The 18,443-nt window shown below is 37.6% G+C and overlaps 2 protein-coding genes across 2 annotated transcripts; both read left to right on the top strand.

The window, feature by feature from the left end:
• Positions 1–867: 867 nt before the first annotated feature.
• LOC127215812 (olfactory receptor 10A4) lies at positions 868–1,830 on the top strand. Its single transcript, XM_051176306.1, has one exon. The coding sequence runs from the start codon at positions 868–870 to the stop codon at positions 1,828–1,830; it is 963 nt and encodes a 320-aa protein (XP_051032263.1).
• Positions 1,831–10,542: 8,712 nt separating this feature from the next.
• LOC127215811 (olfactory receptor 6C74) lies at positions 10,543–11,481 on the top strand. Its single transcript, XM_051176305.1, has one exon. It carries the CDS (start codon positions 10,543–10,545, stop codon positions 11,479–11,481), a length of 939 nt encoding a protein of 312 aa, XP_051032262.1.
• The last annotated feature ends 6,962 nt before the right edge of the window (positions 11,482–18,443 follow it).

Raw genomic sequence — 18,443 nt, 5'->3', positions numbered from 1 at the left:
TAAAGATTGCTGTGGCACAGTTCTTAGAGTTTCAGGTGAATTGTGGGTATTGGTTAGAAACTTTTACTTTACTGTATCCTTAATGAAAGAATTGGTAATAATAGATTTTCTCTGGAAATATACTAAACAACCAAACATCCAAAAGCCAAATTGTACAGGAAACATGGTTTTGTTGTTTTTGAACATATTCCTCTTGAGACTAACATAATTACACAATACAGGGATGTAATCCCTATGGTCTCTCATAAAAATTAAAACATTGCCTTAGCTTATGATTCATGTCATTTGGTATTGTAGAACGCTTACAATACCAACAGCAAGACGCTTTTCCTTCTAGGCAGTCCTCCCAGCCATAATATCCTGGGAAAGTTTATTTAGAATGAAAAGAAGATTCTATATGTTTTTTCTGTGTGTGTCTTACTTGTCTAATCATTAACATATTTTATTAAAGCCAAAATTAGATTGTTATGTAGGTAAACATTAAATAAGTGACTGGAATATACTTTCTTTCTGTTGAGATGATTGTAGAGGTCAGGTAATCCGAACATGATACTTTCTCATTTAATTTTTTACTGTTTTGCAATTGAAACACTTATGTATATCAATTGTAAAAGAGCTGGTGTGCATTACTAGGAAAAAATTGGAATTCTTCACTTTGATGCCTTTTTATCCAAGTTTCTGTAAAAACAGAACAAGACGCTCAACAGAAATATGCACTCACTCAAATGGATTGTTTGTCTCACAGGCATTCAGGTGTCTCTGTTCTTTTGTTAGCACACTGATAGTGGGGAAGTTCCATTGATAAGGGAGATTGACAGTGGCTGCTGTGTCCCTTGGAAGTATCTGCTGGCTCTGTTGTCTTCACAGATGTCTGAGTCTGAGCTCATGAAGAATGGAAGCCTGTCCCTCTGCACTGAATTCACGTTGGTGGCCTTTTCTTCTCTAGCAGAGCTGCAGCTTGTCCTCTTCTTTGTGTTCTTGGTGATCTATTTGTTTACCGTGGGAGGAAACCTCCTCATCATCTGTGTGATCTGGGTCACCCCTTGCCTGCACACTCCCATGTACTTCTTCCTGGTCAACCTCTCCTTTCTGGAAATGTGCTATATTAGCAGTGTGGTGCCTCAGATGCTGGTGCACCTACTTGTGCAGCCAAAGACCATAAGTGTGGGAGGCTGTGCAGCCCAGATGTATGTATTCACAATCTTGGGGCTGACAGAATGCTGCCTGCTGGCAGCCATGGCTTATGATCGGTTTGTGGCTATTTGTTACCCACTGCATTATAGTCTGCGGATGGGTCCTTCTGTCTGCCTGAAGTTGGCTGGGGCATCTTGGATGACTGGAATAGTGGTGGAGTCAGTCCAGACCACATGGATCTTCACTCTACCTTTCTGTGGAGTAGGAAGAATTCAGCACTTCTTTTGTGACATCATGCCTGTGGTGAAACTGGCATGTGTGGATACCTCCCAGAATGAAATTGTGCTATTTATTGTTTCCCTGATCTTCATTATGAGCCCCTGTGTCTTCATTCTATGCTCCTATGTGCGCATTCTTCTGACCATTTTGAGAATGCCCTCAGCAGCAGGGAGACACAAAGCTTTCTCCACCTGTTCCTCTCACATTCTGGTGGTTTCTCTTTTCTATGGCACTGCCTTGTTCACTTATCTGCAACCCAAAAGTTCACACACTCCAGACACAGACAAGGCTACTGCTCTCATGTACACTGTGGTCACCCCTGCTCTGAATCCTGTTATCTACACTTTGAGGAACAAGGAAGTGAAAGAAGCCTTTCGAAAGGTATTGCAGAGGAAGCTGCTTAGACAAATGAACTAGTTTCCCCCCAGCAGCTGAAACTTTTACCATTGTGTAGAGAGATTATTCAACTCTATGGCCCCTTTATTGTTCCATGTTGTTACTGAAGCACTGATACCCTAACAAATATGTTTGCTTTAAAGTTTTCAGTGTGAGCAACTAAAGAGCAACACATACTAGGATTATTTATTTGTTTAATCATTCATTGATCCAAGCTTTTAATGGTATTTATAATTTAATTCAATCTAAGACAGTGTACTGCTCTCAAGATAAATCTACTCTTTATTTATTTATTTATTTATTTATTTATTTATTTATTTACTTTGAACTTTCAGACAAGCCTTGTACTCACTCTCTAGCCCAGTTAGGACTTGAGTCCATGGTTTTCATACTCAGTCTCTTGAAAATTTGGGATTACAAGGCAGCACTACATCTAGTTTGTTCAAATTTTCAACTTTGAATCCATCTGTCATGGCTACCATCATTTTAAAACTGTTAGAAATAATTAATCATGAAGCAGAAATGTTATAAAACACAATCAAAATTGTATTTCCCTTTAGATCTAGTAATGTAACACGAAATTTTGTTTAAAGTTTGTTTCTAGAAGAATGAGAAATCTTATGCCATTGCTTGCTCATTGTTGGTTAGTGCAGATTTATAGAACTACAGTAGGGAATTTCTGTAAGTTTAACACATTTGGATTTGGACTTTGGAAATTGTAAATTAAATTGGAGGGATATAGAAGGTACGGTGTTGGTAAAAAAATAGAAACAAGCCTCTGGGCAGTGGTGGTGCATGCCTTTAGTCCCAGCACTCGGGAGGCAGAGGCAGGAGGATCTCTGTGAGACCAGCCTGACCAGCCTGGTCTACAAGAGATAGTTCTAGGATAGGGTCCTATGCCACAAAGAAACTCTGTCTTGAAAAACCAGAGAGAGAGAGAGAGCGAGAGAGAGAGAGAGAGAGAGAGAGAGAGAGAGAGAGAAAGAAACAACTTAAACTGCACAATTTGTATACCCGTATTTGTTATTCAACATTCAACATATTAAAGAAGATGAAAAACATATAGATATGATTAAGAATTGGCTTGTGTTATGATTATTCTTGGCTGTCAACTTGGCTACATCTGGAATTAATTAAAACCCAAGCCATTGGACACACCTATGAGGGATTTTTGTTTGTTTGTTTGTTTTTGATAATTGGATCATTTGTGGTTGGAAGACCCACCTTCAATCCACATCTTCTCATGGCAGACTATATAAGGATAAGGAGAAAGAAACTTTTGCCCTTTGCCTTTTTCTTGACTCTCCCGGCAAGTTCTTTCCTGCATTGACCTTAGAGTCTATTTCTTTGTGATTCCAGTGTAGGCTAACAACAAGATAAGACATCCAGACTTGCTGACTAAACAAATACTACATTCTTGGACTTTCCATTAGATTTTTAAGCACTTTCTTTTCATATTGTCTGTATTTGTTTTTACATGTAACATTATATTGACAGAATATATTTAGGAATATATGTATATACATATATACATACATATATGTGTACAATAACTATTAGTAAAAAAGAGGCCAGAAATCTGAAAGAGATTGGGGAGGAGTATGGGACAGGGTTTGGAGGGAGGAAAGGGAAGGGAGAAATGTAATTATAAATAAATAACATAACATAAAATGATACTAGTATTTTACAGCTTACATTGTTATGTATTCTTATATGTGGTAAGTTATGTAAAATTAAGTTTATATTTTGTTATATTGTGTGAAATCTTTCCACTTACGATGTTTTATGCACATTATTTTTACCATATTCTATGTATGTATACTTTTCTTGTATTCAAGACATTTGTATATTGATACAATTTGGGATATTTATCATGCTGCCCTTTATAGTTCTACCTCTTGTCTTGACATTTCTACTCTACCTCTATTTTAGGGATTTATATGTATGTATATGTATATAGTTATATTGTTTAAAAATTTGTTCCTGCTTTACTCAGGAAAGTTTTAATCAGTTTTTTAGCTAAGTTCCTGAGTATTACAGATTATCTTCACTCATGTTTCCTGTACCTATGAGATTAGTCAGATATAGTTGCTTAATCTTCAATCACTTCATAGACATACAAAACATGGCATTTAAATGTTTTAATATTAGTACTCCATTGACATGAGACACTGTTGCTCCTGACAGCACTGTGCACTTTCCCGAAAATATGTTGGACACTGTTGTTGCTCCTGCTAGAGTTCATTCTCGCCTCAGCTAATGGCCTGTTGGGCAAAGAATTGCCCCCACCTTGACCACTGATTTGGACATGCAGTCCTATGTGCTTGCAGGAGACAAATATAAAAGACTGCTTGACCTTGCCAAGTCAGCGAAAGACATCCATTCTACCTCCTTGCTGTTGTTGTGGTCTGTCAAGTTCTCTTGGCCTTAGCCAAAACTGGGTGTACCAACATTGCTGTGAGACCTAGGGTGACTGTCCAGGTGGCTAGCTGTTTCTGTCCTTGCTGCACCTTTTGGAAGTTGTCCATCCACACTTCCTGTCTATTCTAGTATTGTTATTTTCCTTCTCAGGTCTTGATGAGGTTGAAGATTAAACTATCACAACTATTATTCTCTCTTCCTAGTTAAATATATTAAGTACTAGACTTACGTTTTCTAGCTTAGGACAACTCTATTGTAAACTCCATTATGCCTTCATCCTAGGACTAGATATGTAGGTCATTTTGTTCTCGATTTTCCTTTTCTTAGAGCACACTTGTTATTCACTGTTTTGAATATAGTTTTGTATTAAGCCTAAATCTTTTCTTTAGACTAAAAGGGGAATTGTAGTGAGATAGTCCTTCTGTGGCACTGACCACGCCCATTGGGGGTGAAGCCATGGGCGGAAGTGACCTGTGGAAGGAGGTCGGAGAGAGAGCCGGAAAAAGCTCTCTTGCTGGCTCAGACAGGAGAGCATCAGGTTGAATTTCCTGGTGTTCATCTGTCTAGGTTGTAAGTTATTTCTCCCTGAATAAACATCTATTCGGCCTATTTGTTTATCCTGTTCTTTATTTAACCGTGATACCTTCCACTTCAGAAAATAGCAGTTCTCCAAGAGAGGACAAACAAGACAAAACAAGATACAATAAGACAAAGTTTAAAAGCCTTCATATGAAGAATGGACAAGTGAATCCAGTAGGAGGAAAAGAGTCTCAAAATCAGGCAAAAGGGCCAGAGACACACCCACTACTACTTTTAGGAGTTCCAAACAAACACCAAAGCCTATAAGCAGAGGAGCTGGTGTAGACACACGCAGGCCCCAAGCTTGCTGCTTCATCTCCGTGAGCTCGTGTGAGCCCTGCTTAGGTGATTCAGTGGACCATATTCTTGTGGTTCCCTCCATCCCCTCTGACCTCTGCAGTCCTTCCCTTCCCTCTTCCTGTGGGTTCCCCATCTTTGAGGAGAGGTACCTGGTGGAAAGAACCCTCCAATTTAGATTATCTCCTTATAATGGATCTCTGCACCTGCTCACAGCTGCTGCTAGAGGAAGCCTCTCTAATGATGACTGGACAAGGTGCCAATCTGTGAGTATAGTAGAATATATTTCCCGCTTTTTTTTTAAATTATGTAATTTCACTTTACATTCCAACCACAGTTCTTCCTCCCACACCTCCTCCTGCCCCCCTCCTCCCACTCCTTTGCCTCCCCCCCCCCCCACAGCTCCTCCCAACAGGTAAGAGCTTCATTGGGAGTCAACATAGTTTGGCACAATAGGTTGGGACAAGGCCAGGCCCCTCTTCTATGCATTAAGGCTGAACATGGCTTCCCACCATAGGGAGTGGGTTCCAACAAGCCAGCTCATGTACCAGGTTTGTGCCATGGTCCTACTGCCAGGAGATAGCAGAATATTATTAGGAATAATTTGATTTGATTTGATTTGTTTGTTTGGTTCCACTCTAATCTCTGGGCTATCTTGTCTCTGGTTCCCAGCCATCCAGGCAGTGTAGGTCATTGACTCCCTCTTGTGGCAGGGACCTCAAATTAAACCAAACATTGCTAGCCACCACCATTGCCCCAGCAAACCATGCAGGCAGGACTGATTATAGGTGGAAGATTTTTTTTTCTTATTTTACATATCGATCCCAGTTCCCTGTACCTCCCTCCTTCCCTTCCTCCCTCCCTCCCTCTCTCGCTTCCTCCCTCCCTCCCAACCCCTCCCCCCGACCACCCTACCATCCCATTCCACCCACCCACCCACAGCTAAACATTGAGCAGAACTGGAATCCAGATGCAGAGAGGGAGGATAAGGCCAGGCTACGGAAACCCAGAGAGTAGGCAGAAGATTTTGTGACTGGGTTAGTGTTCAGGTTTCTTTTTCCATAGCCTGAAAAGTACCTTCAGCCTTCAAGGAGGCTAGAACTTAGGTGTGATGGTTCCAAGCTGGCACCAGCTTAACCTCTCTTATTTAATGGGCTGTGTGGACGTTGTCCTTGACAAGGAGATGCACTGTCAGTTTCAGAGAGGGACTTTCTGCTCTAGCATCAGCCTGGGTGGGTTAGTAATCTCCACAGGATGGCTTGCCTGGCTACAAAAGACGCCGGTTCAGATTCTATATCTTTCATTGCTAGGAGTTCTCTCTAGGGTGGTCCTCACATGTTCCAGGAAGTTTCCACTTCACTAGGTTCCCACATTGTACCCCCAAATGCCTCCCTATTCTAGCTGTCTCTCCTCCATCTTCTCCACCATCTGAGCCTTCCTGCTTCCAAACACATCCACCCCCCCCCCCAGGCCACTCTCAGAATTTATTCTATTTCTCCTTCCCAGGGAGATCTATCCTTCCTCCTCTATAATCCCCCACTTTATCTGACTTCTCTTGGTCTGTGGATTGTAGCTTTATTATAATTTACTTAACATCTAATATCCACTTATAAGTGAATGAATACCGTATTTGCCTTTCTGGGTTTGGGTTACCTTACTCTCGTGATAATTTTTTTTTTTTTTTGCTTGCATTCATTTTCCTACAAATTTTATGATGTTGTTTTTTTAATAGCTGAGTAATATTCAATTGTTTAAATGTACCATATTTTGTTATCCATTATTCAGTTGTGGGACACCTAGGTTGTTTCCAGTTTTTGGTTATTATGAATAACACCACGATGAACACAGTGGAGCAAGTGTCTTTGTGGTAGGATGGAGGTCAGTTTTCTGAAGAACCATTCTATTTATTTCCATCATGGCCATACAAGATTGCACTCCCACCAGCAAAGGAGGATGCTCCTCTTGCTCCACATCCTCTCCAGCATAATCTGTCTCTTGGGTTTCTGATCTTAGTCATTCTGACAGGTGTAAAAGGAATCTCAAAGCAGTTTTAATTTGCATTTCCCTGTGGCTAAGGATGTTGAACATTTCTTTCATCATTTCTCAGCCATCTGAGATTACTCAATTGAGAATTTAAAAATACTGATTGTCTGGGGAGTACATTTGGATAACATGAAAGTGCAGAATCCTAGGGAAATGTTGTCATGTATCTCAGAATCTCATGAGAACTTTAATTCTCTTTAAATATTGATTCAGGAAATAAGCACATGAAAATTCCCTAAGATTAGGATTGATTCATTTTATCCGGCAGTGTGGGCAAAAAGCAGAAAATGATTCAATGCATGAACCATGTAACTAGAGTAAAAAGAGGACTTAAATACAAAAATATCTTCCTGCAAAACAATTGCTAACAAAATTGTCTACCAGATTGTTTTGATAGGTGAGAAAAACACATCATATCTTGTAGTTTAATGTCAGATGCACTCAAAGAGGAGTGCAGTGTCTCTATTTATATCAACAACTGGTTAGAACAGTTAGTATTGAGAGTCTGATCCAAGTACATCTGTGATAGAGTCTCTACCACTTTAGGCAGTGAGTGTGTGTGTGTGTGTGTGTGTGTGTGTGTGTGTGTGTAGTGTAGTGTATTTCAAATAAATGCATGTACTTGTTACTTGGGATTCATAAAGATAAAATACATTTGCAAAAGTTAAAAAGTATTTTCTGCTAGGTATATTTAATTTATTTATTTTTTTCTCTTAAAAGGTTGATATGTCCTGATCATCTTTAAGCTTTAATTGAGAAAATAAGACCTTTGAATTTAGTGATAATTACAACTAAAAACTTTTCCCGTTTTAAATTAAGCTGATACTCAAAATGGATGATATGATTAAATGTATATTCATCCATTCACTAAATGTGAATTCTACTTTTTTCAGAGTTATTTTGTGGAATCATTGGTATGTGTGATTGAAGTTGAATAAATGAATGGTCTTAAATAATAATACTGTGGTTTCTATGATATAGGTATATGAATTCCCACTTTTTGCCATTAAGGCAGTCTTTGCACATAAGGGAAGCTTGTAAGATATACCTTCCTGATTCTGGATGTGAGAGAATGTTCAATAAGTGATGGTCCTCTTTAGCTATGTTTGTCAACTGTGTGGGTATGTACAGTTCTGACAGCAGCTCCTCATTGCTTCTAAGTAGAATATGGATTTACCCTGCACTTTACCTCAGTCTCCTCACTATTCTGGAAATATTTTGTACCATTTCTGTTTCTCGTCCTAAGACCTGTCATACAATCCAATTGTTTCCTGTAAAGATTTCTTAGTATTATCCGAAGCAAGTTTTCTTTGCACCCAAATGTCTTTTCTATTTATCTGTTACCTCTCCTTGGAATACTCTATACATTTGATGTTGTAAATAATTACCTTAATATCCTTAAGACAGAAAATAATATTATAGGATGTCATGTCCTTCATGAGAATGTAAGCATCTATGTGTGAAGATCCCAGATAAGTTTTCTCAAGAGTGATTATTACTTTTAATACTAGATGTCCAACTTACTAGCTATGTAAATCTAAGTAATCTTGTTTGCTCATAGGGCCATTTCAATACACAGGCACCCATGTCATTTGTTAATACCTTTCCTCGTAGTTCCCACTCTTTACTCACTTCTCTTCTCCCCAGGACATTCTGTCTTGTTGTAAAGCCCAAAGTCTTATGTATACTAGTCAAGCACTCTGACATTGAGCTATATCCCAATTACATAATTTTTCATTAGCCAAATGTTAACTAGAGATTTTAATATTATCATGAGGGAAAACATGTAAACTAAAATTTGAGTCATGTTATTTGGTAATATATTTAAAATTTGTATTATTTATATATTCTATAAATGTCCATATGTAGTATATATAACATAATTTTATATATTAAGTACTTTTTAAATTTACCAAATAATGCTTCTCTTTTTGTTGGTCATGCATTCATCTTGTCAATCTCTTCATAAGATGAACCAGGAAAATATAAGCTTTAGAAGTACATAGAGGTTTAAAAATTTTTAAATGTCACATTTGCTACACACACACACCCCACACACACACACATATTCCTTTAAAGTTTTCCTCTTTAATCTCATTTCCTATCTCTAAATATTTTATATCTCAGATTTCTACACAGCTTTTTAACCTCATACAATCTCCTAAAACTGTCTTTACATGTTTCTCCTTGTTTGGTTGACTGTAACTCAAGATTTATTTTCTAGATACTAGACTCTTAAGAAACCATAATTGATGGGGAATGTTCTTCTGTATATATGTTTCTGTTATTGGTTGACGAGCGAAACACTGATTGTCCAGTAGCCAGGCAGGAAGTATAGGCAGGGCTACAAGATGAGGAGAATTCTGGGGAGAGGATGAAGAGAGAGGCCACCAGAGCACATGCCATGTAGCTGCTGAGGGAGCAAGATTCTCTGGTAAGACAAGACTATGTTGAAATACTTATATTAATAAAAATGGGTCAGTAATTAAGAGAGAGCTAGCCAATAAGAAACCTGAGCCATTGGCCAAATAGTTTATATTAATATGTATCATTGTGTTTAATTGGGGCTAGATGGCTGAGGAACCAGGTGGGGAAGAAACCATAGTTACACAAAATAGTTTACAATAGACCCTGATAGCATCAAACTGTTACTAATGAATGGTATGGAAGGGAAAAATCAATAAAATATGGGATGACAGCAGAAACCAAAACAATAGAAGTAAAGAAGATTACTTCAAATTATTGAATTCAATAGAAAATATAAGCATTACTTCAATGATTTGCTTTCAATTTTGCAACTGCATCACTGCCATGGGAGCAGTGAAATGGAAATCAAACAGTTCAGCTAGAAGAGATGCAAAGGTATATTGACCCTAGTGATGGTTTTTCCTCTCTCCCTCATCTTTTTCTATCCCCCTCCCTCTCCTCTTTTTCTCTTCCACTCCTTTTAAATATAGATCACTGTGTTTCAAGTGACTAATGTTGCTGAATTTTTTGGAAAACATTTAATATTGCAGTAAATTAACGTTCTTTAAGTGAACAGGAAATATGACTTGATGTCCAAACTCTGTTTTATGCTTAAGAAACAAAAAAGCTTTTTTTTTTTGTCTAGTGTCTTTAATTCCCTAATAACTTATTCTGTCAAAAGAGATGAGCACATAACACCATTATACACATTGTTCTAGAGTAAAATAAAAAATAAATATCTACTACTATTTTCCTGGTACAGCTTTCTTTAGATCATGGATGAGTACTGTGTTGCCGCCTGAAACCTTGTCTCTACAGTGTCAATGGTACTGCAGCACCACTTATCACTAGTACAGTTCTGTATTCATTACGGCCCTCTACCCATATCTCTCACCCACTTAGACCAGCTAACAACCAGAGGTCACAATGAAGAACCACACAAAGGTGACAGTTTTCATCCTAGCAGGTTTGACTGATGACCCACAGTGGAAAGTTGTGTTGTTTGTCTTCCTGCTTCTTACCTATCTGCTCAGCATCACTGGAAATCTGATCATCATCACACTCACCCTGGTGGATACTCATCTGAAGACCCCTATGTATTTTTTCCTTCGGAACTTTTCCTTCTTAGAGATCTCCTATACTACTACATGCATCCCTAAATTGCTTGTTACTATGGCAACTGGTGACAAAACCATTTATTACAACAGTTGTGTCACTCAAGTGTTCTTTGCTTTCCTACTTGGAGCATCAGAATTTTACCTGCTGGCAGCCATGTCCTATGACCGATATGTGGCCATCTGCAAGCCCCTACACTACATGACCATCATGAAAAATAAAGTCTGTGTACAGCTAGTCCTCAGTTGTTGGCTCGCTGGCTTTTTCGTCATCTTTCCACCACTCCTGTTAGGTTTGAATCTTGACTTCTGTGCTTCCAACGTCGTTGATCATTTCTACTGTGACACCACTCCACTCCTGCAACTTTCCTGCACAGATACGCAGCTCCTGGAGATGATGGGGTTTGTCTCAGCTTTGGTGACACTCTTACTCACATTGCTAATGGTGATAATATCCTACACCTACATTGCTCTGACAATTCTAAAAATCCCTTCAACCAGCCAGAGGAAGAAGGCTTTCTCTACATGCTCTTCTCACATGATTGTAATATCCCTCTCGTATGGCAGCTGCATCTTCATGTATGTTAAACCCTCAGTCAAGCAGAAAGTATCTATTTCCAAGGGGATTTCTGTGCTCAATACTTCAGTGGCTCCACTTCTGAATCCTTTTATCTACACCTTGAGGAATCAGCAAGTAAAAAGAGCATTCATCAATACAATATACAGGATTGCATCTGTGTCAAAGAAGTGACTATTTTGTTTCATTATATGAAGGAAATGAAAAAAAAAAGATTTAAATAACACCAGTAGTACCTAAGATAAGTCTGCTTCAATTTCTTCTCTTTGTTTTGTTATTCATTTTTACATCTCAAAGAAAATTGTTGCTTTTTAGAAGCAAATTTTATCTGTGGAGAGCAGGAAATTAATTAATCTTAGAGGTTTACACATGCTAGAGCAATACACTACTACTGAGCTATGATCAGCACTGTATATAACCGTATATAAACTAAAAGTCCAAAGACTGTCTTCCCTCTAAAACTCTTCCTCTTTTCTCTAAATGGGAACTGAGAGAAATTAAGCTTATTTTTCTACATTTCTTTTGTTCTTTAAATTGAATTTGATTTGATTGTAGAGGGACAGCCCAACATGAATGAGCCCCAATACTACAACCTACATGGAAAACAAAGTGAATTTTTAAATTCCAATTAGTCAAAACTATGAGATTCTGTTTTATGTTATATTACATTTAATGTGTATTTAATGGGAGCATTATTATGCTACTCTGTATTTGTGATCATTTATAAGTAAAGTACAAATATTACTTAATATTTGTATTTACACCTTTCCATTTTTTAATTTGTTCTTTATTCAAAGAAATTAAGGACTAGCAAGATGGGTTAGCAGGTTAGAGCCCTAGCTGTGTCTCACAGACACAGATCTACATGGGTTGATGAAAGTCAACACATAAACACTAGGTCTATTTCACATCCTGTGAAAGTATAGTGTTTATGCCATTTTAAAAGTATTTTATAATTTCAAGATCTTCTGCATTAAAATTGCAGTATAAGAGGGAGAGGCTGACAAGACTCAACCCTTAGCTGAGGAACCATCTGTAGTTGGTAGCCACTGGGTGAGTGAGTTTCATTCCTTGTGGACTGGTGACTAGTGGGTTGCCCATGCCCCAACAGATGATCACCAACCCATGTACACATAAGCTGTGATAATTAGGTTATTTAAAAACTTTTACGTAGACAAGAAGTTGGAAGGGTGATGTGTTAGGGGGTAAGGATAGTTGAAGAGGGAAGTAGAATCAAATTACAATGATGTCTGACATTTCCAAAACTGAGTAAAATATCATGACAGGAAGATTGTATAGGTCACCATGGTCTACATGGTTGGTACCAGGATCATAAACATGTGACCATTATGGGGGAAAACTACAATATCATGTACAGCAAAATCAAAGGCATAAACAAATAGATTTCCCATGGTGATGGGTAAGAAGACTCAGCACTGTGCATTTGTTCATTAGGATAATGACAATTGTTTCATATATATATATATATATATATATATATATATATATATATATATATATATTATATTATATAACCAAGTCCATTTAAATGAAAACAAACATTTATAGACAATATTTGGGAATTTGGGCGTCGTTCTTTCCAAGCTACTTCCTGCTGGTATGGAGCATTGTCATAGGGGATTCTAAGAAGATGCAGAAATTCTGGCTGTAGTCTATAAGGCTGCTTGGTCCCGCTGTTTTGAATGTAGAATCACCTGGTACTCTGTTTCAGGCGGTCTGGCTTGATCAAACTACATTAGTCTGGAAGGAATCCATATCTTTTCATTTTCTGTAGAAACAAAAATAGAAATCCATTTTTTCCCCAGTAACTTGTCCTTGAACTTAAATTTTGGAGTCAAAGCATTTTTTTAAATTTAATTTATTATTTTACATGTCGATCCCAATTCCCCCCTCCCTCCATCCCTCTCTCTCTCTCTCGTTCCCTCCTTCCCTCCCTTTTACCCTCTCTGCCCTCTCACCTGCACTCTAACCACCCTCCCCTCCCATCTCCCACCCCAATTCCATATGTAGGGGAATGCCATCCAGTTGGGGTCATGTAGATCTGACAGGTCATGTGAAGTAGGGACTAGGGCTTCTCTCCTGTCTCTAGATTAAGGCAGTTATCCCTCCATGGGGGATGTGTTTGCAAGGACCCTTTGTGCACCAGGGATACATCCTGGCTCCATTGTCTGAGGTCCCTTAGACTTCTCAGTCCTTCTGGCTGAGACCCATATTCAGGGGAGCCTGAGTCAGTCCCATGCTGGCTTCCCAGCTATCAGTCTGGTGGCCTGTTAGCTCCTCCTTATTCAGGTAAGCTGTCTCTATGTGTTTCTGCCACCTGGCCTTGTCCTCTCCATCTGCATCTGGGTTCTAGTTCAACTCAGTGTTTATGTATGGGTGTTTGCTCCTGTTTCCAACAGACATTAGTTGAGGGTTCCATGGATAAGTTAGCTGTTGATCTCACTCTCTGGGAAGGGCATTTATGGTAGCCTTTCCACGGAAGCTCAAATTGTTAGTTGGGAGCAGTCTTGTAGTTCTCTAGACCTTTCTTTGTGTTCAATTTTATCTTCAAAACAATATTGGCTCCCTCTTTTATGTTCTCTCTCTCTCTCTCTCTCTCTCTCTTTCCTGTCTTCTATTCCTAATCGGGCTCAATCTTCCTGGTCGCACGTGTTTTCCTTTCCTCACCCATGTTTTCTCCTACTTCTCTCTCCATTCGCTACCCCCCCCACTTCCCCTGAGCTCTGGGGGACTTGTCCCTTCCCGGTTCTGTGAGGGACTTTATATGAATCTCTTAGAACACATCTTGTATCCTAGTTCCTCTGGTGGTGTGAATTATAGGCTGGTGATCCTTTGCTCTAGGTCTAAAATCCATATACTGTGTTCCTCTTCTTGTGGATAGTCCCCTTTCTTAACTCACTAACACTTTGGGATTTGAGGGGATGACTTTATTTTAAGTTGCTAGGAAATTTCATACAATATAATGAAACAGAATAGTCACTTCTTTGACACAGATGCAATCCTGTGTATTGTATTGATGAATGCTTTTTTCAATTGCTGATTCCTCAGGGTGTAGATAAAAGGATTCAGAAGTGGAGCCACTGAGGTATTGAGCAATCATGATACTGGACACTTCATTTTGGTAATAAGAAATGTTCATTTGGGGCTCTGTCTCCCTCATTATTTGACAATGTCTTTTATAGCACCTCAATGTATGTACATATTTTCATACTTTTGGAAGCTTCTACTGTATTAGGTCTCCACACTACCCCTCAAATGGTCCTTAATTTTGCTATCTCTTCTCTTATACTCTCCCTCATCCTTTTCTTCCCTTCCTATCCCCTAATTTATTTTTAAAGTTTTATTTTTAAAATAATTTCTAGACGAGATGAAACAAACACTTTATCCTCAGCTTCTAAACATAGTTGCCATGGCTGATATAGCTGTCAGTAACTAGTGATTGAGCTGCCATCATTGCTTCATCTGGTAAAAAATGATCCAGAATAAGACTGCAAATTTTCACCAAATTGTACACTTCTTTGATTTCACACAGTCAAATTATTATTATTAAATAAATGCCTTCTAAGAAATGAAATTTCTTCCTACATTTCCTGAATTACACTGTACATAAAAATAGTCATTTTATTGTATAAAGGGTGAGGTGATTGGCATGCACATGAAAAACTTGGCAATGCCATCTTGTAGACAGAATTACTGTGACTACTGTGACTGTAGCTGGATCCTTGTCATACCTACACACTTCATACTTTCACAAAAAAATTGTGAAATTTATAATGCATCTTCATTGAAGAATGTATTTATTCTTTGCTTCATTCTGTCCTTTGATCCTTCTCTTTGCCTTATGTGTGTACTAAATGCACAACTCATCCTGTTGCTGGTCTGGTCCTGCTGCCACACCAGCCCCAATTAACACACAGAGACTCTGTATTTGATATAATTCTGTTGGCCAGGTGCTAGTTTCTTATCGGCTAGCTCTGTCTTAAGTATTAACCCATTTCTATGTATTTCCACGTGGTCTTCTTACTGGGGAAAGGGGCCAGCATCTTGTCTCCCCAGTCTCTCCATCTTGACTCCTCCTCCCTACTTCCTCTCCTCCTTCTCTCCTAGTCCCGCCTATCTTCCTTTCCTATTGGCCAACAGTGCTTTATTCATTAACCAGTATGAGAAACATATACATAATGACATCTCCCATCATCTCCTCTTTTCTGTCTAAAATAAAAAGAAGGGTTTTAACCTTAACATAGCAATATATATAACAGTTATCAAGAATCACAGTTAACAATATTTAGTCCATTAACATTTAGCAAGGTTAAAAGAAACTATTCTATCATCTACCCTATATTTGTATGTCTAACGTCTATGTAACTTATCCTTAATCCTAACTAAGGAAAACTATAAACATAACTATCTGTCTTCAACTCCATCAAAGACTACAGAAGGATAATATATAAACTCTAGAAATGACTGAGACATCTCACTGCCTGGCCACCCAAAGTTCTTTTGTAATCTTCCATCTTCAGCCCATAGGCCATAGTGTGTCTGGCAGACTCTTCCGCAAAGCAGGACAATTTAAACTGTCTTCTTGTATTGGCAGTTTGTCAGTCACTTTTCTCTGTGTCCTGCAGACTGTCTGGCAGACTTTTCCATGAAGCAGGAACTCTGTAATAATGTCCATCCTGAATCAGCAGTCACTTTTCTGTGGGTCCTGCATGTCCAGTTTATACAGCATAAAGTCAAACATTCCAGACAGAGCGGTATCTTCTCCAAATGGCTAGTCTTGCCATATTGGAAGTAAACTCCATAACAGTTTCTTCAATGTCCATCTTCCTTTCTGACGCAGGTGGTATTGCTAGGAGCATTTATGTTTCACTGTCAAGAAAATCCCTAAACCATTTTAAATGCCATATCCTGTAGGTCTTTGAAAGGTTTGAAGAATGCCTATTTATCTCAAATACATGTCTGTATATCTAGAAATCTTAACTAACTTAACTATAAGATTTGACTATTATAGGTACTATCTATAATCTGTATTGAATTATACATTACATTTTAAATGAGCTATATAAACACAATACCTAAACAAGAGGAGAAATATACTTAATTACAAAATTGACTTTAAATTATTTATTGTGAAGCATTTATAATTTCCTGTCATGACCTTTCAATGATTTTAATTCGTTTCAGATTAGGGAAGCTTCTGTCTTTAGCCATTGATGATTTCCACAACACTGAACAAGAATATCATTGTAATGCATGTCATTACTCTTCAAAAGGAAGATCTACATAGTAGTAAACACAGATACTTTTTAACTATAACGATGAATTAGCAGTGTATAACTTACCGGTGTCACTACATTTTGAAATTCAAATATTCTAGTGGAGTCAGTTGACAGTGAGAGCCAGGGTTGCTGTTTTGGGGCAACATAGACAAGATTTAGCCACAACTTTTATAAACGTTCATTATTTTCTAAGAAACCTGAAGACATTGCCATTATGCACTTAAAGGGTAAACAAATAATTAGACTGATTCTCAAAGACACAAAACATAAAATTGACATGGGGACTCAATGAAAATACCTTTTTGCTCAAAAAGAGGAAAATTTCACAAAGAACCAAAGAAATTGAAAATAAATGTGCTGCCTTGAAAAATAAGAAATTCTCTACTATGGTGCCATGATGTTGCCACTTAATTGGTTATTGATTTAGAAAGTATATTGGTAGAATTCACTTTGAATAATTTAATTGTTTAAAATGTATCTGTAGTACTCAGGAGGCAGAGACAGGAGGATATCTGAGTTTGAGGACAGCCTTGTCTACAGAACAAGTCCAGGACACCCATAGCTATTACAGAGAAACTCTGTTTTAAAACAAACAAACACACACACACACACACACACACACACACACACACACACACACACACATACACACGTGTGGGCATTTTAATACATATGTATATAACATATAACATATAATATTAAACTTAAAATATTAAATCTAACTCTCATTTTTGTTTTCCTCTAAAGTTTTTTACTTCCTACTTGTAGGCAGATTATGATTTTGAGTCTTTGGGGATATTATTTATGTGAAGTCACCATATAATAGAGAGTAATTGTTTCCTAAGAATAATCATTTTCTGTCACATAGTTATCTGATAATCTGTTGTTAAAAGCGGTCTTCTCAGAAAAAAAAAAATGGCATGGATGTTCTTAGACTTTAGGGTTATCGTTAACATTTAAAGCACTGGCTGTCCCGTTAAGTTAAGACCTACCCTCCACTTGATATAGTAGGAAATGTAAAAGAATACGTTTGAAATACTTAACCAATTAATATACTGATTTACTTTCAGCCACAATGTACAAAATGCTTTAATTTTGATTGACAGATAATACTTGCCATGCTTTCATTTTCTAAAGATTGTTTTTACATAGATTATAGAAATACAACATCCTTAGCCTTCCATTCTTCTCTTTTGTGTTTAAAATTTTTGGTTATTACAATCATAGAGTTAATTCCCCTAATTATTTTCCTGGTTATCCCAAGTTTGACAAGAATTTAAAAAGTAATTGAGTATAAAGATGTATTTGAGAAGCCAGCACATATGTTCTCAATTATTATTAGAGTTTGCAACATGATATTGATCTCTAATTGATGTGAAGTCAAAAGATCATTAACAATGGAAAAAAATCAATTCACAATTCTGCTGTATATCTACTGTATAAAATAACTAGCACATTGCAGAATACAGTACCTAATGCAATTTGAAACAGAAAAAACTGTTATCGACCAAAGAATAGCTGTGAGATTACCTATGTGAATAGTATCTTTACACCTGGTACGAGCTGAATGGAAGGCAAACAGTGAAAGATCATCAAATGTTGTGCTACATACTTATATGAGTCCCAGTAAATGTTAGTAGCATATTAGTAGAAATTGTTAAGATTTTATATTGAAATTCAAAATGTACTTTTTAAAAAGAAAAATTTTCAAAAAATTCCTTCTGAAGGAATTGGCAGAATATCACTTTAGATAACTGTACTGGAAGCAGTAGGAACTGCAGTTTTTTACAGAAAAGGGAAAGATTTTCTGAAAAAGAGCTTTGAGCTTTTCCGTCT

This window comes from Phodopus roborovskii, unplaced genomic scaffold, assembly GCF_943737965.1.
Source record: "Phodopus roborovskii unplaced genomic scaffold, PHOROB, whole genome shotgun sequence".
Classification (NCBI taxonomy): Eukaryota; Metazoa; Chordata; class Mammalia; order Rodentia; family Cricetidae; genus Phodopus; species Phodopus roborovskii.
Note: the sequence above shows the minus strand (reverse complement) of the source record. Positions and strands in the feature narration are given on the sequence as shown.

Excerpts from the sequence above, each read along its gene's own strand:
- LOC127215812 (XM_051176306.1), top strand. The coding sequence starts at position 868 with ATGTCTGAGTCTGAGCTCATGAAGAATGGAAGCCTGTCCCTCTGCACT.
- LOC127215811 (XM_051176305.1), top strand. The coding sequence starts at position 10,543 with ATGAAGAACCACACAAAGGTGACAGTTTTCATCCTAGCAGGTTTGACT.